The 23,784-nt window shown below is 38.6% G+C and overlaps 2 protein-coding genes across 2 annotated transcripts in view; one reads left to right on the forward strand and one right to left on the reverse strand.

The window, feature by feature from the left end:
• Nucleotides 1-5,626: 5,626 nt before the first annotated feature.
• si:ch1073-67j19.1 (uncharacterized protein LOC100332348 homolog) lies at nucleotides 5,627-6,926 on the reverse strand. The gene is made up of 3 exons (XM_052582267.1): nucleotides 6,770-6,926; nucleotides 6,310-6,604; nucleotides 5,627-6,233 (listed from the first exon to the last, which is right to left on the reverse strand). Exons 1-3 carry the CDS (start codon nucleotides 6,811-6,813, stop codon nucleotides 5,910-5,912), a joined length of 663 nt encoding a protein of 220 aa, XP_052438227.1. The 5' UTR covers nucleotides 6,814-6,926; the 3' UTR covers nucleotides 5,627-5,909.
• An 8,244-nt stretch (nucleotides 6,927-15,170) lies between these two features.
• The window catches only part of LOC127977392 (cyclin-dependent kinase 17), a 45,899-nt gene continuing 37,285 nt past the window's right edge, over nucleotides 15,171-23,784 (forward strand). The window contains exon 1 of the mRNA XM_052582283.1: nucleotides 15,171-15,487. The gene's annotated coding sequence lies outside the window, so the exon portion shown is untranslated. The remainder of the gene's footprint in view (nucleotides 15,488-23,784) is intronic.

Here is a 23,784-nt window from a genome sequence, read left to right on the forward strand (position 1 = left end):
ATCTATATTTACGGTTCTGTCTGTCTGTAGATCTGTCTGTCTTTAGAAATATCGGTCATCTGTAGAAATGTCTGTGTGCCTGCAGATCTGTATGTCTGTGTGTTTGTAGATCTGTCTATCTGACTAGATTTATCTGTAGCTGTCTATTTGTCTGTCTGTAGGAATGTCTGTGTCTGTAGAAATGTCTGTCTGCAGGTCAGTCTGTCTGTCTATCTATCTATCTGTAGTTCTATCGGTCTGTCTGTAGATTTATCTGTCTGTCTGTCTATCTTTCTAATAATCTATAAATATCATCTCTGTTCAACAATAATATATCTATAAACTGACAATTTTGTGTGAAAATGTTCAAAACTTTCCAGCATTAGAATAATTCCGCAGAATGTGTAATAAAAACTGGATCACTGTTTTATGCGTGACTGTGTGTGCCACACATGGCATTGGTTACCAAGAGTGTCAGATATTTTCCTGCTCCGAGGCCAGTGAGAGTTCTGTTTGAGAGTCAAATCCTGTGTCCAAATATGCATACTTCACTTCTAAAAGAATGCAAACAACATCACTGCATCTGCAGAGATGTGGGATCATTGGAAAATTTAATATCCCATGAGGACGATGGTGCAGAGGCCACCAAATAAAGATAAAGAAAAGTTGTTCCTTTTTTTTTGTCAAATTGTACTTAATATCCAAGTGATTATTATTATTTTTGTATCTGACAAAATACATCCAGGTCAAAGGTGACTGTCATTTATTATTTATACTTCACACCTTAAGAACATTCTTTAACATCAACTGAGAGGCCCACCTGGAGTCAGGCTTCGATGTTTATATTATTATACAAGTATATTCAGTTAGTCTCCAGCTAGTCTGTATCTCAAGTGAAATGGACAAGAAGAGAAAGAGTCGGGAATTGGGGAAGTTGTGGCCTAGTGGTTAGAGAGTTTGACTCCTAACTGTAGGGTTGTGGGTTTGAATCTCGGCTGGCAAAAACACGACTGAGGTGCCCTTGAGCAAGGCATCGAACCCCCAACTGCTCCTGAATGTCACGTCACTTTCAGAAAGACAATGTCAGGTAATGAGAAACAGACATGCTGAGAGAGAGAGTGAAGTTAAAAGCTATATGTCACTCCTTAGAATGGCTTCTGTCTCCATTTCTCAATGCTTATCAAAGTATATCAGTGTCATTCAGGAAATCGTGCATATTATTTGCCCTTTCGGGGTTGGTTTGGCTATAGGGTGTGCATGTGCATTTATGAGACATTTTTCCATGCTGTGTAAATGGATGTCTGGATACCATCCAGTTATTTTATTTGGTTCCAAATCTCCATAAGGCAGCTACCCCAGGAAATATAATGATCCCAGCCATTCTCCACAACACACACACAGCATGTGAAATACTATTCCAGGCATAAGATGATTTTTTTACAACGGTACTTCAATTAAAAACAGCCTCTCCATTCTGGAGAATCACTCTTTCCCAAGATGACACCCATTAAGTGTAAAATTGGGTTCCCTCTCAAAAGAATTGCTCACAAAACCTTTTACTAACCCTCATGTAGTTCCAGATCCATACTTATTATCCTCTATATGAGGATGGAGTAACACTTACTCAGATCTCATTTGCTCTTGTGTATATTCAAAAGTGGTTTGTTTTGGGCCACTTGGTATCATACATAACAATGTTGTTGTACTATTATTAGTCACTTTCGGAGCTTGAGAGCCCATTTCCTTTCAATGTATGGAACAGAGCAGCATGAACATTCTGCTAAACATCTTCAAACAGGTTTGGAATGACATGAGAGGGTCAATAAATGTTAACAGAATTTAATGGTTTGGGTGAACTATCACTTTAATCTCAATCTAGTGAATTACCCAGGGCAATTTCTCACCACTTTATCTTACTGTTTATTTCTGTGGAAGTTGTTGATAGGGTGTGGTTTGAATTGGTCTGAGGGAGTTTGTACCATGGACCACTTTAAATAGACTAAATAACCACTTATTCAGTGCACTTACTGTACCTTTTCTACTAAAAGCAATTTGGTTTCAATGGAGACCGCAGTCTGGGCACATATGGTATTTATTATATGTGCGTATGCCGAGAGAGAAACAAACAAGCATTCTTGGCTGCTTTTAAAATGCCCATTTATTCTGCTTTTAATCAGCACGATCAAGGAATTGGATTGCAGTTAGTTGGTAAATATATAAATAGATTGTGTATTTTGCTCACATCTGTTAAATCGAGGTTGGAAAACCACTCTTGCTTTATATCACACAACATACTAAACACAAAATTCCCATTACATTTGTGGTAAAACATTGGCGTTCACATATTAAACTTTATCAGTGATAATTTTATTTAAAATATACGTGTGTTTATTTACATTAAGCAAAATTATAGAAACTTTGAATTTTATTCATTAGATTATAACTCTAAAAGCACTGTTATTGTCAAGGCAAAGTTACTATTACTGCAGTGTCATTAAGTTTAAAAGGCATGTTTAGACCTGATCTGATGTTGATCAAACATGTAAATCTATTCAATATTGCAGAATTAATAGTAAAATACATTTGCCTCCTATTCTTTCGAAACCATCATTTCCATTAGCATGTAGTTGGATCTTAGATATGTCAAATAATGGAGGCTGATTAAGTTCTCTGCTGTACCCAGTTATACATTTCCCAGTGTCCGCTCTGAACTCGAATTCTGATCCAAGTACTTCAACATAAGCAATAACCTCAATAATTACTTGCAGGAATCACTCTCACGAACACCTGAAGTATCAATCCAAGACGATGAATTCCCAGTGTTCTTACATTGTTTAAAGAACATTCCTCACCAAAGTCCATTGATGCTAATGTTACAGTGTCTGGCTTTCATTAATATTAGTAGATGGGTATCAGAAGAACTGCTTTTCCCAGGCACAGATGGCAATTCAGAAAGCATGAGCCATGATTTCTTCCCTACAGTGCCACCTGATGGCCAAGGTTTGTACTTTCAGTGAAAGCATATTTAATTTATAGTTTTTAGGGCAATTGTTTAATAATTAGCAGCAAAGCTCAGGTGTCATGCATACAGAACAAACACTTATACGCTGAACCCGAATGCAATGAAACAACACACGTGTGCATGAAAGTAACACTCCATTTGAATGTTAACACATCTGAAATGTGATTGTATCCTCAACTCCATACTTCTTAGCAGCAAGTTAATTTTATGCATTTAGCAGATGCTTTTATCCAAAACAATGTACAGTGCATTCAGGCTAACTTTTTTTACCTAAGATGTTTTTCCAGGGAATCGAACCCACAACCTTGCACTCCATACGCAATGCTCTACCACTTGAGCCACTACATTAGCAGTCAGAGCTTGCATAGTGACAGGAGATGGCCTGAAATAAATGCAAACAAATTTAAATCTAGTAATCTCTGACTATGTGCCGTCATACACTTACGAAGCTGGTTGTTGAAAGCAATAAAAATTTATGTATTTTTACTTTTGTGCATCTAAATGATCAATTTTCCAAGTTTTCAATCGGCCTTTGGTTTTATTTTACAGCTGTTTTAAAACTCAACATCTTGCATCAGTAAGATACATAATGTATAGGAGTAATTCATTCAAAATGTTAAATTACCTAGAAATTAACTCTCACTCAGTCCATCTGAGATATACTTGTGTTTGTGTCTTCTTTGGAGCAGATTTGGAGAAATGCAGTGGTCTGAAGTTAAAAACGTCTTGATGGATTTTACAAGATGGATTTTTTTTCTTGATGGATTTTTGCAGCCTTTCACTTCACAAGACATTAACTGAAGGACTGGAGTGATGTGTAACATTTAGATTTTTTGTATCAGCTGTTTGGACTCTCATTCTGACGGCACCCATTCACTGCAGAGGATCTATTGGTGAGCAAGTGATGTGATGCAACATTTCTCCAAATCTGCTCTTATGAAGAAACAAACTCATCTGAATCTCTGTAAGCAATGCTATTTAAATAAACCATTTGATGACTATATACTGTAAATTCTACATTAAAAATGTACAGTTAATCCAGATATTATGCTTAATATTCTTATCTTTTGTTTGTTGCAGTTAGTTAGTTCATTGTAAAATCTAAATATATAATTTTAAACTATATTTAATGAAAACTTTCAAAGGCAACCACATACAGTAGGCAAGGCAAGTTTATTTATATAGCTCATTTAATAAACAAAGGGAATTCAATGTGCGTTAAAGCATTTAAGATAGAAAATAAAAAAATTTAAATGTATTAAAACATAGTAAAATAGTAAAACGAATGAAAAAGAGGATACAGAAATGAAATACAGTGCCTACAACCATAAAATGTGGAATATTTTTTTCAGAGTTTTGTATTTAACAAAATAATGAACTGCTGAACACTGAATGTAAAATAAATGTATTATTGTTTGTAAATTCCAAACAATGTGGTTGCAAATAGGTTTTGATGATTTAAACTGATCAATAAAAAATTCTTTTGAAATGATGGTAAGCCAAATCTTAAAATAAGCCATCAAATACATCAAGCAATATTTGGATTTTTATTGCAAACTACTTTTATTTTTATGAAATATTGAATTGCTCAGACGGTGTTTGCATTTAACAACCATTCAAGACGAGAAGAAGAAATCGTGCTCGTTTTGCATCTGTTCACGGAATATAGCATTAGCCTTCTCCACTTTCTCAGTTGTGTTGAGAAACTTATTCAGCAGAGCTCTGTAGTGTTTCTCAGGATGGCCGCCCATATTTTCTACCTTCCAAGAGTAGTAGGCATTGGTTGAAGGAGTGTTGAGATTTTTAGCCAGCCAAACCCAGAGTCTAGCGCAGGGCAGAAGACCCACGGCAAAGTACAGCGGCTCTTCATTCTCCATCAGGTTTCTGTAGAATGAAAGGTACTTCCTCATAGCTGGGGTTTGCTCAATGGAAGGCTCACCCTGTGGAAATGAGATTATAAACCATCTTCAAGGAATTAGGAAACCAAAGCTTGAAACTGTTCGTTGATCTTATTCTTACCTCGAAAAAATATTGTTTGAGCATAAAATTGCCAAATCTTTGGTAACTTGAGTATCTACCATTAAAGAAGTCCTTGAGGTTATTAGGCAGAGTTACATTTGCGCTAATTTTTTTCAACATATCAGCCACTTTCAGTACATAGTTAAGATCTTGGATGGTGAAGTTGATATATCTCTCTGCCTTCAGGCTGCCGTTCTGCATTTGCAAAAACTGATGCTCCTTGCACTGGTTGGAATTTTGTAGAAAATATGGAAAAATAAAATACACCATAAAAGTGATTGTAATTTCAGCTGTAAAAGACTGCAAAATTTCTACTGTAAAAAAATGTTTAATTAATATATATACAGTGAATACCTGTTAAATATCTAATGGGACATTTCATGTAATTTTTGGTGCAAAAATCATTCCCAGAATTTTTTCTTAGTTTATACTGTTAATATTTTTTTTCTATTTATATATTATCATATGCTGTTAAATTACTGTTGCATTTTTATTTAATCTTATATGTTTTTTTTTAATTATTACATTGAAAATGAGTATCCTTAAAAATAATCAAATATTTTTTTTAAATAATTAAAAAGGAATGCAAGAATGCAAGATCAGACATAATAGAAGAGATTTTTATTGTTGATGGGTGTACACACATTGAATAGACCAGAATTATATTTCTGTTTAAATGGGCTGTGGACATACAATTGTTTATGATTAAAAACATTAAATTAGACTTGGATAAAATATTACATTATTTTTAAATAATTAAATATTGCATACTAATCATAAAATATTTAAACAAATACATCCAACAATATTTTAAAAATACTTGAAATAATTGGGAATGTTGAGTTGCTCAGACAGCAGACTATTTGCAACACTTCTCTTTAACAACCATTCAAGACGAGAAGAAGAAATCGTGCTCGTTTTGCATCTGTGCACGGAATACAGCATTAGCCTTCTCCACTTTCTCAGTTGTGTTGAGATACTTATTCAGCAGAGCTCTGTAGTGTTTCTCAGGATGGCCGCCCATATTGTCCACCTTCCAAGTGTAGTAGGCATTGGTTGGAGGAGTTTTGAGATTTTTAGCCAGCCAAACCCAGAGTCTAGCGCAGGGCAGAAGACCCACGGCAAAGTACAGCGGCTCTTCATTGTCCATCAGATTTCTGTAGAATGAAAGGTACTTCTTCATAGCTGGAGTTTGCTCAATGGGAGGCTCACCCTGTGGAGTATAAAGTATTTTCAGTGATTTCAGAAGCAACTTGAAATTTTTAAAGTCTTCGTTTTTCTATTCTTACCTTGAAAAAATATTGTTTGAGAATTAAGTTTGCAAAACTTTTGTAGCTCGAGTATCTGCCTTTCATGAAGTCCCTGATGTCATTGGGCTGAGCTACTTTGGCACTCATTCTCTTCAACATCTTGGTGACTTTCAGTAGATAGCTGATGTCCTGGATGGTGAAGTTGACGTATCGCTCTGCCTGCAGGCTGCCGTTCTCCATTTGTCTCAGGAAGTCCAACCTGATAGTCTTATTGGCGATGTCTTTATTCTTCTCCCACAGATGTTCATACACATCGTCCACTGCCAGACTGGAACTACAACAGAAAACATGTGAATTATAATACAACCATATCTCAGATATGCACAAATCATCACTGAAGAGAAGCAGAACAACGGTTCATTACAACTTTGCACATATTTATAACTCGTAAAATGTTGAAAAACTTGTGGTATCATGAAAATGGATCATCAGGACTCACCTGAAACCTAAGAAGCAGAGACACAGGAGGGTCGAGGTCTTCATGTTTCTTGGATCTTGTAGTGAACTCGTCTTCAGCTCTTATCTGTAAATCCTGACTGCTATCTTCAGTGAGCCAGTCTTTTATAGTGGCAGTTTATTAGCTAATGCACAATTGTGGCAATGGATGATGATGGTAACATCACCGGATTTAGTATCTGTCTGCACATCAATTCCCCATTTGTGAAATACTTTGCTCATTCCGAAACCTTGCAAGATTGCATCTCTGTTGAGTTCCTGTTCTAGATCTATCTATCTATCTATCTATCTATCTATCTATCTATCTATCTATCTATCTATCTATCTATCTATCTATCTATCTTTGAAATACTTTTTAGCTCATTCCAAAACCTTGCAAGATTGCATCTCTGTTGAGTTCCTGTTCTAGATTGATCTATATCTATCTATCTATCTATCTATCTATCTATCTATCTATCTATCTATCTATCTATCTATCTATCTATCTATCTATCTATCTATCTATCTATCTATCTATCTTTCTCACTGTAAAATGTAATGTTGACTTTACTTAGAAAAAGTGAGGAAACCGACTGCCTTAAAATTTCTAAGTAGTGTGTTAATTTTAAGTTTGCATAACATAAAACAGTTTGTACAGAAAACTTGTTAATAAAGTATACTGAAGTACTGTTGACTTAAAATAATTCGTTGTGTTAACTTTTTATAAATGTTCACATTACTTGGAAAATATTAGGAAACTGATTGCCTTAAAATTAACAAGTAAGCTAAACTAAAAACAATAAGACAAAAAGCAACAACTGAACGGTTGTAAAAAATGTTATTGTCTACAGGTATTACAGTGTTTCAAAACAATGTCATTCAAGCACCGCTAAATTGTAAATATATATTATTATTATTTTTTTGTACTTTTTTTTTTTTTACAAAGGACTAATAATTTTTGATGCGCAAAAAGCACCAAACATCTGCAATGCAAGTTCAACTATATAAAAAAAACTAACAAGGATCCTGACTGTTTGACAGTCTTTGAGCTGAAACTAACATTCAACATCAGTTTATTGGAAAAGTTTATTAAATTACATTTTTAGTGTGATGTGACATACAGCTAAGTATGGTGACCCATACTCAGAATCTGTGTTCTTCATTTAACCCATCCAAAGTTAACACACACAAAGCAGTGAACACACTCCAGGGTACCTCAGTCATGGTATTGCCGGACCAAGACTCAAACCAACAACCTCAGGGTTAGGAAGCAAACTCTCTAACCACTAGGCCACAACTTCCCTGTGACTTTTTAAAAAAGTTTCACAATATAACATTGTTCTAAGAGTAGAAAAACATTTTTAACTAAGATTCAACAATGTATAACTTCAATTCAAATAATTTTAAGTTTTTAATTGAGTGTATATGATTTGCTTAAATACACTTTCATGATTTTTTTTAATATGTTTTAAGTTTTGGTTACCTGGACTGTCAACAAAACCAGAAACCTCTCAGATTTAATAAAAAAAATACTTGATTTGGGTTTCAAAGACCACAGAGTCAAACCAAACCAGAGTTTTTCGAAATCTCAAACAGCCTTGACTTTCATCATCAGCTGATTTTTGGAAATGTTACGCCCCTTAATACATGATTTCTAGTTGTGTCCTCTTTTGGAATGCCAAAAAAAGTAGTTCGCTTTCTCAATGAAACAGTCAGTCTCTGTTTTCCTGGGTGTTCCCTAGTGAGCTCACTTCTCCTTAGGCACTTCACCATAGGCACTTTAATTCCTCTAGTCTGGTTCTGTCTTCACAGTAATTGCACTCCAATTAGAATCGCACAGGTGCTGACAATCCTCTGTCATTAGTCTCCCTATGTATAGCTGTCTTTCTCTGTCATCTGTATGGAGTCCTTTCCCTATGTGTGAGTTGTGCTCGTCTCCCGAGTCTTCTCGTTACCTTCTTGTTCCTCTGAGTTCTTATCCGTTTCATCCGGTTCCCTCTTTTGTTTGGTTTGTCTCCCATGACTGTTTATTTTGTATTTTTCCCTTCTGTTAATAAAACCCATACTTGCAATTGGATCCTACCCTCTCCTTGTGTTTATCCTAAACCCAACCGTCACAGAAGGACTCCATCCCACAAGGATCCAGCGGTATGTCTGCCACAGTACAAGATGGCCACCAGTCCAGCGTCACAGTACAAGATGGCCGCCAGTCCAGCGTCACAGTACAAGATGGCCGCCAGTCCAGCGCCACAGTACAAGATGGTCGCCAGTCCAGCGCCACAGTACAAGATGGCCGCCAGTCCAGCGCCACAGTACAAGATGGTCGCCAGTCCAGCGCCACAACGCATGATGGCCGCCAGCCTAGCACCACAGCACAAGATGGCCGATTCAACGCCTGAGTCTCCTGATAAGGTGCCACCGACTCACCATCATAAAGGACGGAGGAGGAGACAGGCGTCTGCCATTCCTCAAGGTCCGGAGAACGTTCCCGAGCGGGCCGCTGCAGTCCAGGAGGACGTTCCCGAGCGGGCCGCTGCCGTCCAGGAGGACGTTCCCGAGCGGGCCGCTGCCGTCCAGGAGGACGTTCCCGAGCGGGCCGCTGCCGTCCAGGAGGACGTTCCCGAGCGGGCCGCTGCCGTCCAGGAGGACGTTCCCGAGCGGGCCGCTGCCGTCCAGGAGGACGTTCCCGAGCGGGCCGCTGCCGTCCAGGAGGACGTTCCCGAGGCGGTGCCCGATGCTGTTCGAAATGCCGAGGCGGTGCACGATGCTGTTCGAGATGCCGAGGCGGTGCACGATGCTGTTCGAGATCCCGAGGCGGTGCCCGATGCTTTTCCCGAGGTGGTGCACGATGCTGTTCGAGATCCCGAGGCGGTGCCCGATGCTTTTCCCGATGCTTTTCCCGAGGCGGTGCCCGATGCTTTTCCCGAGGCGGTGCCCGATACTGTTCGAGATGCCGATGCAGTTCCCGAGGCGGTGCCCGATGCAGTTCCCGAGGCAGTGCCCGATGCAGTTCCCGAGGCGGTGCCCGATGCTGTTCGAGATGCCGAGGCGGTGCACGATGCTGTTCGAGATGCCGAGGCGGTGCACGATGCTGTTCGAGATGCCGAGGCGGTGCACGATGCTGTTCGAGATGCCGAGGCGGTGCCCGATGCTGTTCGAGATGCCGAGGCGGTGCCCGATGCTGTTCGAGATGCCTAGGCGATGCCAAGGCGGTGCCCGCTGCAGTTCCCGAGGCGGTGCCCGATGCAGTTCCCGAGGCGGTGCCCGATGCCGAGGCACAGTCCGTTGCCATTCTGGAGGCCGAGGCGGTGCCCGATGCAGTTCCCGAGGCGGTGCCCGATGCCGAGGCACAGTCCGTTGCCATTCTGGAGGCCGAGGCGGTGCCCGATGCAGTTCCCGAGGCGGTGCCCGATGCAGTTCCCGAGGCGGTGCCCGATGCCGAGGCACAGTGCGTTGCCATTCTGGAGGCCGAGGCGGTGCCCGATGCAGTTCCCGAGGGCGGTGCCCGATGCAGTTCCCGAGGGCGATGCCCGATGCAGTTCCCGAGGGCGGTGCCCGATGCAGTTCCCGAGGGCGGTGCCCGATGCAGTTCCCGAGGGCGGTGCCCGATGCAGTTCCCGAGGGCGGTGCCCGATGCCGAGGCACAGTCCGTTGCCATTCTGGAGGCCGAGGCGGTGCCCGCTGCAGTTCCCGAGGCAGAGGCTAGTCACCAAATCAGTCACTGAATCAGGGCTAGTCACCAATGACCTTTCAGAGCCAGGGCTAGTCACCGATGGCCTTCCAGAGTCAGGGCTTGTCACTATTGACCTTTCAGAGTCGAGTCAGGTTCCCATGAACTCTCCAGAGACAAGGCTAGTCACCGGTGATCTTCGAGGACTGAGTCAAGTCACCGGTGATCTTCGTCCTCCCATGGGGTCGGCCACAAGAATGTGGTGGTCTTCCGCTCCGCCCTGGGGGACTCTGGCCTTGACCGTGAGGACGTGGTGGTCTTCCGCTCCGCCCTGGGGGGGGCTTCTGCCTTAACCACATGGGTGTGATGGCCCTCTGTTCCGCCCGGGTGGGCATCACCTAATGTCCTCTACTACCCATGTTTTTGTTTGCATTTGTTTGTCTATTTTCCTCCTTTGGACCTGGCCCTCCGTCCCTCCCCTTTTTCCCTCCGCCGGTCCACCACCCTCCTGGACTCCATGTTTTGTGTTACACCTTCCTGTCTCTGCCTTTCCATCCCATCTGGTTGTTCCGTCTCTGTTTTTTCCATTTTACCTGGTTGTCTTGTCTTTTGTCTCTCCATTCCACCTGGTTGTTTGTCTCTGTCCATTCTATCTGGTTCTCCTGTCCCTGTTTTCTGACCCTCCGTCCCTCCCCCTAGTCCGCCGCCTCTTCACCTCCCTCCTACCTCTTTTTCTGTTGGGTTTTCCGGGGTTTCAGGTGGAGCATCTGGGAGCTGCTCCGTAGGGGAGGGGGGTAATGTCACGCTGTCAGTCTCTGTTTTCCTGGGTGTTCCCTAGTGAGCTCACTTCTCCTTAGGCACTTCACCATAGGCACTTTAATTCCTCTAGTCTGGTTCTGTCTTCACAGTAATTGCACTCCAATTAGAATCGCACAGGTGCTGACAATCCTCTGTCATTAGTCTCCCTATGTATAGCTGTCTTTCTCTGTCATCTGTATGGAGTCCTTACCCTATGTGTGAGTTGTGCTCGTCTCCCGAGTCTTCCCGTTACCTTCTTGTTCCTCCGAGTTCTTATCCATTTCATCCGGTTCCCTCTTTTGTTTGGTTTGTCTCCCATGACTGTTTATTTTGTATTTTTCCCTTCTGTTAATAAAACCCATACTTGCAATTGGATCCTACCCTCTCCTTGTGTTTATCCCAAACCCAACCGTCACACAGAGTCACACACCGCGGCCTTGGGTGAAGGAGCATCCTTTGGCCTTGTGGCAATCACATGTGTCGGCTGGACTTAGCTTAGTCCACGGTGAAAGCCGATTTGGCGATCCACAGTGCAGAGTTGATGTATTTCCTTAGCGACCAGCACAGATCAGCTCCAGGCATAACGAAGCAAATATTGTCCTCTTTTGGAAGGCCAAACAAGGTAGTTTCTCTTTCACAGTCAAACACACAGCATACGACATGATGGTGGTGGCAACAATACTACAATGAGAATAAAATGTATGCCTTCTTTCTTTGCATGAACATCTGGGCGGCATTATGCATATCTTCCCACATAGTCATGTAGAGATGTGGGGGCATGTAAGAACGAGCCATTTTTGGGGGATATGGATAGGTCTTAACTTTTAGAAAGATTACCTCTTTGGATTTTAGACTCTAGTCATTGCAACTTTACAGATCTTCTTTATGCAACAAGAGAGATTTTCCTGGTTAAATAAAGGTCAAATAAAATAAACAAGAGCTTGACACTCCAAAAAGAAAGGAAAAATTTGAATCGCATCATATGACCCCTTTTAAATATACTCATTATTTTAAGTACAGCTTACTTGAAACCATTTAGTTTAATAGATTACTTGGTTAGTAAGGTCCACAAAGTTATTAAAAACAAGTTAATTTCACTTATTTTTATTAGTAAGATCATCAGTTATATTTTACAGTGATAAATAATATTTTATACTTTTAATTTATTTCATTATTTCAAGAGGTTTAAATAAAAAAATATACATTTCACAGATCTTTTTTTATACAATAACAGGAAAAACTTCATTATGTAGAGTTAATATACACTCACTGGCCACTTTTATTAGGTACAGCTTGCTAATACCGGGTTGGACCCCTTTTGCCTTAATTATTCAATGGGTCTCTTCAAATCAGCGTAGTGCCATTTGGTAAATCTGAGTAGTACGCATGTGGCATACACTCTTCTGTATCAGCCGCGCCACAAGGATATGTTTTTTTATGTGTATTTACGATTTGGTTTGAAAGACAAAGAGAAGAGGAATTGTTGAATAAAGTAATTATTGTTGTTTTCTTTGTGTACAAAAAGTATTCTCGTTGCTTCATAACGTTACGGTTGAACCACTGGCAGATGGACTTTTCTGAAGATGCTTTTCATAATGCTTTTTCATTCAACTTACTTGGCAGTCTATGGGACAGTCACAAGCCTCCCAATTTTCATCCAAAATATCTTAAATTGTGTTCCGAAGATGAACAAAGCTTTTTTGCTTTCTTTTAAGATTTAATGTTTTAATGAAGAATGGTAAATATTTATCAATTATCTTAAAGCTATACATATTTAAATACTAAATATTTTTTCATTCTTATTTGAGACAATTTTTTCATTTAACTTGTTTAAATTTCTGTGATGTCTGTAATTTATGTTTTCCCTCACATTAAACTTTAAACATTAAACAATAAACTTTTTGGGTTCAGTTTTTTTATTTAATTTTTAACCCAAACGTTGGGTTGGTCCATATTTGACCCAAATTAGTGTTTAGACAACCCATCCTTTTTTTTCGTGATTTGTGCCTTTCTGGCATAAACTGAAAGTGTAAGTGACCTCACATTCACCAGTTCCTTATACACAAATATATCTGTGGTAATCAGCTTTTGTAAGACATGACTGAATTAGTTCTTGTTATTTGATTTTTGATTTTTACTAAACAAATGCAAAGCTTCCACCAAAAAAAAAAATAGTTCAACCAGTGCCGACTGCTGTTACCCAGATGTGTTATTAGCTTTTACCAGCTGTTATCGAGGGATAACATATCTCAGAATGTTGCAACTGACCAATCAGAATCAAGTATTCCACAGAGCCGTGTAATAATATTATATAGCTTAGTTGATGTAAATGAGTCAATATATATTACAAAATATATATACAAAAACAGCTTCTTGGGGCTTATTGCTTTAGTATACAAGACAGCTCAAAAGTTTGGAATCAATAAGTCTCCTCTGTTCAAGGCTGCATTTATTTAAACAAAAATGTAGCAATAAAACAGCAATGTTGTGAAATATTATTACAATTTAAAATAAAAAATATATATTTTGATATACTTTAAAATATAATTTATTCCTGTGGTGGCAAAGCAAAGCTGAATTTTCATCAGCCATTACTCCAATCATCGTGACACATGCTCCTTCAGAAATCATGATGATTTATTATCTGTGTTGGAAACATATTATTCATTTTATTAATTTTTTGGAACGTGCTATATATTTTTTTCCAATATTTTTTGAGGAATAAAAAGTTTAAAAGAACAGCATTTATTTAAAATCTTCAGTGTCACATGCTCCTTCAGAAATCATATTATGCTCATTTATCATCAGTGTTGGAAACAGTTGTGTTATTTATTTATTTAGGAACCTTACATTTTTTTTCAATATTTTTTGATGAATAAAACATTAAAAAGAACAGGATTCATTCAAAATAGAAATCTTATAACAATGTAAGTCTTTGCTATCACTTTAAATGGAATTGCATTTTATTACAAAATATTTGTACAAAATCCAGTAAAAAAAAAAAAAATTATATATATATATATATATATATATATATATATATATATATATATATATATATATATATATATATATATATATTATATTATATATATAAGATATAGGCCTTGTGGAAAGTTTGTTTCCTATAAACTGCATATGAATCATAGTGTCATAACAACTACTGTGATTATGAAATAACCTGTTAAGCACTTCTGGGGAGACCAGGACAAGTTTTCACAACTAGATGGTATGAGTCAGAAGTTGAATTACACCATTGAACAAAATCCTCTATTTCCGAGCTTTCCTCATGTGCAAATCATGTGACACCATGCTAGATTTTAGGGGACATATTGTATTAGCCCTAAAGTTGAAATACATGCATGAAATATTATTTAAACCTATAACATTTTACATAACATTTACATATTTTATCTCACAATTCTAATTTTTTTCCCTGCAAATGCAAGTTTATATCTGTTAGTTCGGACTTTCTTTAAAAATAACTTTCTTCAAGTCAACAATTGCGAGTTTGTCAATTCTGAGGGTTAAAAAAACAGACGTGTGGGATTATAATCTAAAAAGAAAACAAATATTATTTTTTTAAACGAATTGTGAGATATAATCTCGGAATCGCAAGAAAAAAAAATTGTGAAATATAAACTCAAAATTATTTTTGTATTATTTTATTCCATGGCTTGAATAGACTGCTACGTTAAAACTGTGGTAGACTGTGGTTAAAACAACATAAATGCATAAATATAGTATTTATTACTAGGCTCCACCCAGAAAAAAACAAATCTGTCAGAACAATCTGTTAAAATATGGATTAATAATAGCACGCCCCCTGGATCTTGTGGTCTCCAGAGAGACGCTTTCAAGTCATAGCGCCGATTGACAGCAGGCGGCGCTGTTTGGCAAGTTTCAGTGCGGTGTTCAAATAATTGCACAAGAAGGTTTTCCTCTTCCTCCGATGTGAAGGCGGTGGCGTCAGTAGCAGGGTAACAGCAGCACCCCTCCCGGCCCCGAGCACCGTCACCAAACGCTCCAGGGAAACGATCGCCATAGTGAACCGCACGCGAAGCACCTTCCACCCGTTCAACTGAGGATACCAGCGAAAGTTTTACCGAAGTCGGTCGGGTGTAGCTGCGTGATTTTCGTCGGAAAAGGCGGTTTGTTTTTGTGTGTGTTGGCGGAGACTGAAAAGACGGCATCCGGCCTCAGAGAAGCAGGCGAGGGCAGGGACTCGCGTCTGAACAACGTTTACCGTCTCTGGTGAGTCTTGCGTTGCGTTTCTTGTAACGATCCTTTGAAGCGGAAGGTACGTTAACTTACACGCGACACTCATGTAACGTTAGTGTTTGTTTGTAAGCTATGCTTTTAGCAAACAAAACTGTCTGGCTTGAGGAGGGTTTGGGTCGAGTAATCTGATTAAATGTTGTTTAATCGACGGTTGGTTTGTCAACATAAACTATATGTCGAGTTTAAAAGCTGTCTTTTGGTTTAGCTATAAAAGGAAAGCAAAACCGTTGCTTTGAAGTGTTTATTTAAGCTTTGGCTAGTAACGTTACCAAATTCCACCACCTGGTTGAATAACAATCCTGACAGGCTTAGTAGATTTGTTTTAGGTCTCTGTCTTTTCAGTCCGTGATGCTGAAATTCAGTTGCCGTTTTGAATAAATATTTATAAAAAGCTGTTAGGTTGAGCCAGTTGTTATGCATGTCCATGCGCTGCAAAGAATGATAAACCATTTAATCACCTATTTATTTATTTATTTTTAATCTAAAAATGCATTTTATTACCTGGACAAATAGTTAAAGTACTTTTTTTTTGCAGTAAAAATATGTTTATACGATATTCACACACATTTGTGTGTGTATATGGATCTATGTATCGCCCAAAAATAATAAATACAAAATGTAAACATTTTAATATACGGTAATGTAACAATACTGCTTAAAACGATCAGTTTTACAGTGAGAATCAATCAGTTACTTAATCAAAATTGTAATAAGTGTGATCAAAGACATGCTTATTTGTGACCCTGTTTTATATGAGACATATTTCGTTATAATGAATAACAAACCTTTAAATATTGCATCCATATTAAGACATGAAAGTGTTCACATTGAATGAAGACCGTATGCATTTATATTTGACAGTCTGTGCACTTTCTGACACTTTAAACATCAATATAAAAAAAAAAAAAACTATTAATCACTGATTTTGAATGGGTTAATAGACGAACCCCTGTGAAAACCAAAGATCCAGACCTCATCCACACAATCCTCCAGTCAAACCACAGGTGACTTCGTAACGCTGGGAAATGTGTTGATGGGTTTAATGAATCGTGAACGTGGACAAATGTATCTCCGCCCTCCAGCAGAGCAAATGGGGTTGCATTAAAATACGGTATGGCTGTGCTATTTGCGAGTCAAACAAATGCATGGATGAAAATGTGCATGCACTGAATTCCGTAAATGAGCACCATGTATGCATGGATATGAATGCATGTGCCCTCTTTGGATGTGATCATGGGCCGGTGGCCAATTTAGGGGTTTGCCATCCCAGGCATGATGCCTATTTATCAATCAGGGGCTCTTGAGATGGAAATTAGGGTGCGTTTCACAGCCTGTCATGCAGCTGTTGCATGGATGACCCAAATCGGGGACTGTGGCTTGGCTGCTCTCAGTCTGGACGGCTGCATGTAATTTGACCCACATGGTGATGGACGAATGTTGAGTGTATGCGATAACGGCACACTGTAGTTTCTGCGTGTGCTCTAGTTGAGCGTTTGATGATGATAGTCAATGTAGCATGAGGACAATGGGTCCATGCCTCTCCCTGATGAAGCTCATGATGCAGTTTCACATCGTGTTGGTGTGTTGTGAGAGGAGCAGGGTTACATGGCCTTTGTCGCTTCTGAGCCCTTTTTACTTGGCCGTCTTTATTGTGGTGGTGGATCATGCTGTTTATGCATGGCCCATAAAAAGACATCTCAAAAAAGCCTATTTTTATTCTCACTCTTGCTTTCTCACACGCACCCATGCACACTTTGCGCTTTTATTTTTGTCGTCTCAATAAAGCATTCATAACCATAATTAATCTCCCCTCTAGCTTTATCAGGGTACGTGGTTGTTTAACGTGCCGTCTGATAGTGTGAAGTGTAAACGTCTTTTTTTACGGTTGAGATGATTTGTTGGTTGGTCAGTGATTGGATGTTTGGGAATCTTCAAAACATGTTGAAAGAGATCCAGGCTCAGGAAATCTAGAATTGTAGTTGTAATCCTTTTAACTGGAGACTGTTGCTAGTAAACTACTACTCTAGTGAACCAGTTTTCAAATTTTTTTTGAATGTCGTTACGTTGTTGCTAAGGTTCTCTATGTGTTGGATCCATGTTGCTATGTGGTTGGTGGGGTAAAATCAAGTCAGAAAAAGAAAAATCAAATGTTGAGCAGTGTGAAAACTTGCCTGTGCAAAACTCCTCACAATGATTTTAGGGTGTGCTTGGTTTCCAGGATATTCCTATATGGTTGCTAAAGTGTTGTAAGTGGTGGTCATTGCTGACAGCGAATCCGTTTTCTTGCCGCTAAATAAAAACATTTTGGAGGCAAAAGACTAAATCTAATGTAAATATTAATTGAATTAGTTCGTACATTAAAAATAAAAATGAATTCGAAACAGAGCCTGATGTTTTCCATTGCATATGTTTATCTATGGCAAAAATGCAAAACAGCCATCTTTCTGTCCTTACCGGAGCTGAGAGGAGAACGATCACATGAGCTCTAATGTCTTCATCCAGTCGCCAACGGTCATGGTCACTCGTGACGCCAGAAATCGCCAGCTCTCCATTGGAATGAATGCAATCGTGTCACTTTGTCGTTGTGTGTCGCTTGTTTTGTGAATGGGGCATAATTCTATATTTCCAGTTGAGTGTTATTTAATTCTTTCCATTGAAATAAACAGTGAAAGAGATTGTGGGAAGGAGACACAACAATGAAAGAAACAAATTAAGTGTAAAAGTGAGAAAATGAGTCATGCATTGATTTGGTCTCATGGGGTTTTTGCAGAGTGATTGTTCTTGCTTTCTTGTGTGATTGTGGGAAAGGTGAGAGATGCAGAGGAAACATTGTTGCAGGCATTAATGTAACTCAACCTGTACAGAGTTGCGAGCAGTTAGGCGGTGGGTTGTCATATGAGAACCCAATGTATCTTGTTCTCTCTGCAGTGGGGTTCTTGTAACATCAGTAAGTCAAGGACATGATGGATACAGTTAATTTGTTGAAGAACAGCTGATGCTCTGCCCTTCATACAGTACAGGCACCTCTGACTGCACACCCACACGCTTCCTCCCAACACACACGCCTTATCACACAAACCTGATGCAAAAGTTCCATGTGGTGGTCTCAGCTCTGGTCTTTTTTCTTTTGATGACTTAGGTCTTTTTCATGTAAGCCAACCAGAACATTTTCCACTGTCTTTCTGAGTGCATCTTCAATGGTTTTCGTTTGACTGATTGGTTGAATTGACATGCTGGTTGATTGGACGAAAGAGGCACCGTTACATCTTACGCAATACTAAATATTTTTTGTTGTTGCACCATTACACTTTGTTAAAGTGTAACTATGTAGAACTTAAATATTATATTTTGGTATTTTATTGATCCTTATTCATATAATTTACAGTTTCTGAATGTTATTTACATAACAAATTACTATAGGTAAGCTATTTTTATTTTTATAGTAATGTTATTTATGATTAAGTAGTATCGTTTTTAATGGAAACATATTTTTACTGTTTTTTTGTATGAGGCAAAAGTTACAATGAAGGATAAATGGAAATTCACAGCATTTAAACAAGTTGAACTCGCACAATTAAAGGCTTCTATTGGATCGTTTAAGGTAAACGTCATATTCTGTGATTACACATTACTTTACAGAGAGCTTACGAACTACTACGTCCTGCCTTACGAACAACTGGTGCAACGGAATAATGTATAGATTTAGTTTCAAATAGCTAGTAGTTACTAAAGGCCTCGGTATACTTGAAACGAAATCGAAGAATTAACTGATATTGAACAAAATCAGGCCAAAACGAAGTTCGTTTTGAGCTTTTGGCAGTTCGAAATGGTTCACCAAAGCGAACTTTCTGAAGGTGAAAATCTACCTTCTTTGAGGCGCAATTTTTTTTTTTTTCTCGGTTCGTTCCTCATTCTGCAGAGGCTATTAAGGAGAGTAACATCTCCTGAATACACTGGAGTGTCGAATAGCTGAGCTGCACAGATATATTATTTTTGACAGCCCTAGCGTTAACATGGTAGCTCGATATAAGAATACACATCCGTTCATCTAATCGCTTGAATGTCCAAACCATAAAACAAATACAACTGACAAAGTTTAGTGAAGATGCAAGGCCATCACTATGTGTTGAACCAGCATTCACCTCCGTATTTTGCTTTTATGCCATTGACTGGACGGGGCAGAGTCATGTGGCTACACACGCGGTAGTATGCTTTTACTTACTTTTGATTTAATCGTCCAGCCCTATGCTAATCACTATTCTTTTGTCTGTAATATTCTGACCATTGGGCTCATTGAGACCATCACCCTCTCACACGTCTTCATTTCATTGTTGCTTTGTTTAGGGGATACACGCGAGCGTCATGACACATGTTTACATTAGTCTACACCCCGCCTCCACAGCATACCGTCCCTCAGCCTTTTCAAACTTCTTTATGCCCGAAACGAAGAAAGAAAACAAACTTTGTTTAAAGTATATTGGGGCCTTAAGCCACTCGTGTGGAGTTAACATTCTAATTTGAGTAAGAACTTATGAATAATAATAATTAATTTCTTGGTACAGGTGTAAACAGTTCAGATATGAGAGTTGTTTTTCACCTCATGTCTTTTCCTGCATGCTGAATAGTTTGGTTCACATTCTTGAAGTGGTTCACTCTTTTTTTTTTTTTTTGACCCTGTTAGCAACGTAAACGTCTTCTGAAAAGGGCATGTTGCTATTGGCAACAAGATCTTGCTCCATTTCTCTCTTCCTCATTCTGCCGCTCTGGTTCTAGTCTCTAAATCTCTAGAATGTGACCCTGATCAGCTGGCTTCACATTTAGCGTGTATTGACCGTGATTGTTGTCACTTGTTCAGTGTCACTGCATCACTGATCGTGGCGGAGAGAACACATTGTTCAGAACCTTCTCTTCTGCCTTCCTCAAAGAGGAAGTGGCAAACCTCACAGGAAGTGATGTTCATGCATGTCCGTCTTGTTGCTGTAATGACATCATAATCCTGTCATATTGTGCTTGGATTGACCCTCCGCTTTTGCCAAGTCATGCAGAAACTTCAGTCCCCACACATTTCTGTAAACTGCCGTTGGCTATTTGAATAATTTGTGGTAACCTTTCAGGAAAAACAACCGGTTACCAAACACAGGAGGAGAGGCGTGTAAAATACAGGACCTGAATGTTGGTGTGTGACCTGGGTGTTATGGGGGCAGAACCATTACCCGGCTGTCTAAACCCTGTGGCCCTTGACCCTACACAATGAGAAGCTATTTCAACCATGCAAAGAATTTGTGTGTGTGTTTATTTGTGGGCAAGTGTTGTAATTTCCCTCAAGTCCCAGTTTGGTTTGAACTACACTGTTAACTAGAGATAATCAGTATGGCTCATACTCGGGTTATATTAGTTGTTAAAAATACAGATAAAAGACACTCTTCAATTCTGTGCATTCGGTTGGAAAAAATGCTTAAAGGTGTCACTTATTTATGTATTGTTGGCATTTTGCAGCCATTTGTTCGCAAGTGAGAAATTAATCATATTTTAAAATAAACTTGCAATCATTTGCATCACAAAATAATAAATGGTAGTACATGGCGCTAACAATGGCAAGGTCATATGTTCACTGTATACATTGAATGCACTGTTATTCGTTTTGCATACAAGCATCTGTCAAATGAATGTTAATGTCTGCCGTGCATTTAGCATGTAATTTGAGTGTGTGTATGTATGTTTGTTCCTGGATCAGCAATCCACATGCTGAAAGGTTTCTTTGTATATTGCCATACTGCTTCAACATCCTACAAACACACACACAAAATTCCTTCTGTACCATCCAGTGCTCACATTTGGGTCAACTGTGCTGCATTCGCTCTCTGTGCCATATAGTGGCCTACTTTCCCCTGTGATGATCACTTTGACACCATTTGTGCCATGTGTCCATCTGTGTGTGTGTTACGCTCTGATTAGCTGATAATCTCTCTGGATCAGATTCAGATGTTCACACAGGACACAAGATTTACAGGATCCCTACATAGTGTTCACTAAGCAGGGGATATCTGTTCCTATATAACATCATACATCATACAAGTATAATTCACTTTAGTTTCCTAACAGGTATGTATATAGTTTTTTTTTTTGTTTAATTAAAATATTTTTACATTATTTGTATTTATAGAAATATAATTAAATCATTATTTAGATTAAATGCATAAAATTACTTAGTTATTTAAAACTAAAAAATATGTAAATAATTATTTATCTGAATAATATTCACCAAAGCAAATGATAGTTTTCTGCTGGATTCCTGGACATAGTGGAATTATTGGGAACGAACAAGCTGACATAGCTGCAAAACAAGCGCTTACAGAAAATGTAATTGAAGGCCAAATCCCACCTTTTGATGTGAAGCCAGTAATCAACAGAGAATCATTTCGGAGAAATGGCAAGCGGAATGGGATAATGTCAAAATAACAGACTTTTTGAAATAAATTCTGTTGTAGGAACAAGCTAGATTTATTATTTTGAATCCAGGCATGACCAAGGTGTACAAGGTGTCGTATTGGACAAAATAGATTTAACTCATGGACATTTATTGATTGGTGAAGAAGCACCAAAATGTCAACATTGCTGGACTCACGTGAGAATGAAACGTGCTTTTAGTCTGTCCAATATTTAATGTCTTGAGATAAAGGTTATTATCAGGACATACTCTTAAGTACTTGTATTATAAGATGGATCCAGAAAAACATTTAAATAACTTTTATAGAAATGTATGTGTAATACTTAAATGAATAATGAATAAACTTAATAATTTAAATTAAAATTTAAACATTAATTGTATTTATCTAAATACAAAATTATGTAAATTAAATAACTCATTATACTTAAATATTTTTTGGTGTTTCATTTGAAATAAAAGTAACTTTGTTTATAGTGTGTACGTGTCGTCTTCACTGTTATGGGACTCAGAGACATGATAATTGTATTGTAAAGGTCTCATATGTTTTATACTCGTGCTGCGGTGAAATGAGCTGAGAAAAAAATGCCAGACTTGTCACTGTGGTTATTGTATCTAAGCTTCGTACAGTTCTGACAATACTTGCACAATGACTGGTGGGAAAATTAGCCTCTCCACTTCCTGTGAAATGATACATTGATGTGCACTTGTGCCCTAAAACTATTTGCAGAGGCTTTGGACAGACCGTTGTAATTGTTCTTGGTAGTAACTTTTTATTATTTTAATTGTATTTATATTAATTTTACTATTTTTTATTTTAGTTATAATTTTGTTTATTTTTGTTTATGCTTAACTTTTAAACCAAAATCGTGCACCCCTCTCCCATTTATGTGCCAGTAAAAAAAATAATTGTTTAATTAAATTGTAAAGTAACATTTATTTGTAAATGTGTAAACCATAAGTGAACTATATTATTAGCTTGTAAATTGGGGAAGCTACTGCTTCTTATGGACGTCTTTGGCTGTTGGGTCATGTTTCACAGTATTTTCATAAATGTGCCATGTTTAAGCCACTGTCTCATAAATAGATTAATTTTGAAAAAAAGGCCCCTTGTGCTGTTTTTCATTCTAGCTGTTTTGGAGCACAAGAACGCATCATGTGCGATCGGCCCCCTAAGGACACGGTCCCAAAAACTCTGTTTGTGTGACTGTTACAGACTGAGAGTGTGTCTTTGAGACTTCTTTCATGCTTCTAGCTTTAAAATATTTATGGCGAGTCACATTGATAGGGAACAGACACTTTGGTGTCATTCACGTTCTACTGAAGAAGGTGTGTGTGTGTGTGTGTGGGCATGTTTTTGAAAGGACACAACTCTGTATAATGACATGGGTATGACACAGGTATTACAAGGAGAGGGTGAATTATAGGGACATAACCCATGTCCCCATTTTTCAAAACGCTTATAAATCATACAGAATGAGTTTTTTTTTTTTTTGAGAAAGTAAAAATGCAAAGTTTCCTGTTAGTGTTAGGTGTAGGGTTGGTGTAGGGCCATAGCATATACAGTTTGTACAGTATAAAAACCATTACGCCTATGGGATTTCCCCACTTTTCACAAAAACAAACGTGTGTGTGTGTGTGTGTGTGTGTTGTCCACAGTGATCTCACTGTCTCTCACATGGTGTTGACATTCCATCATCTTTAAGCAACAGCAGAGTGTCTCTGCACTCATCTTTTCCCCTCTCATTTATCTGCATTAAAGCACACTTTGTTCTTGTGCATAGAGGTTGATAAAGTTACCTGGAGTTTGGTATTTGCCACTTGT

This window comes from Carassius gibelio, chromosome A4 (genome assembly GCF_023724105.1).
Source record: "Carassius gibelio isolate Cgi1373 ecotype wild population from Czech Republic chromosome A4, carGib1.2-hapl.c, whole genome shotgun sequence".
Classification (NCBI taxonomy): domain Eukaryota; kingdom Metazoa; phylum Chordata; class Actinopteri; order Cypriniformes; family Cyprinidae; genus Carassius; species Carassius gibelio.

Coding starts and splice junctions, on each gene's coding strand:
- si:ch1073-67j19.1 (XM_052582267.1), bottom strand. CDS start 6,813: ATGAAGACCTCGACCCTCCTGTGTCTCTGCTTCTTAGGTTTCAG. Junction 6,605..6,769: donor CTCTGCTTCTTAGGTTTCAG/GTGAGTCCTGAT, acceptor TTTCTGTTGTAG/TTCCAGTCTGGCAGTGGACG. Junction 6,234..6,309: donor TCAAACAATATTTTTTCAAG/GTAAGAATAGAA, acceptor TATACTCCACAG/GGTGAGCCTCCCATTGAGCA.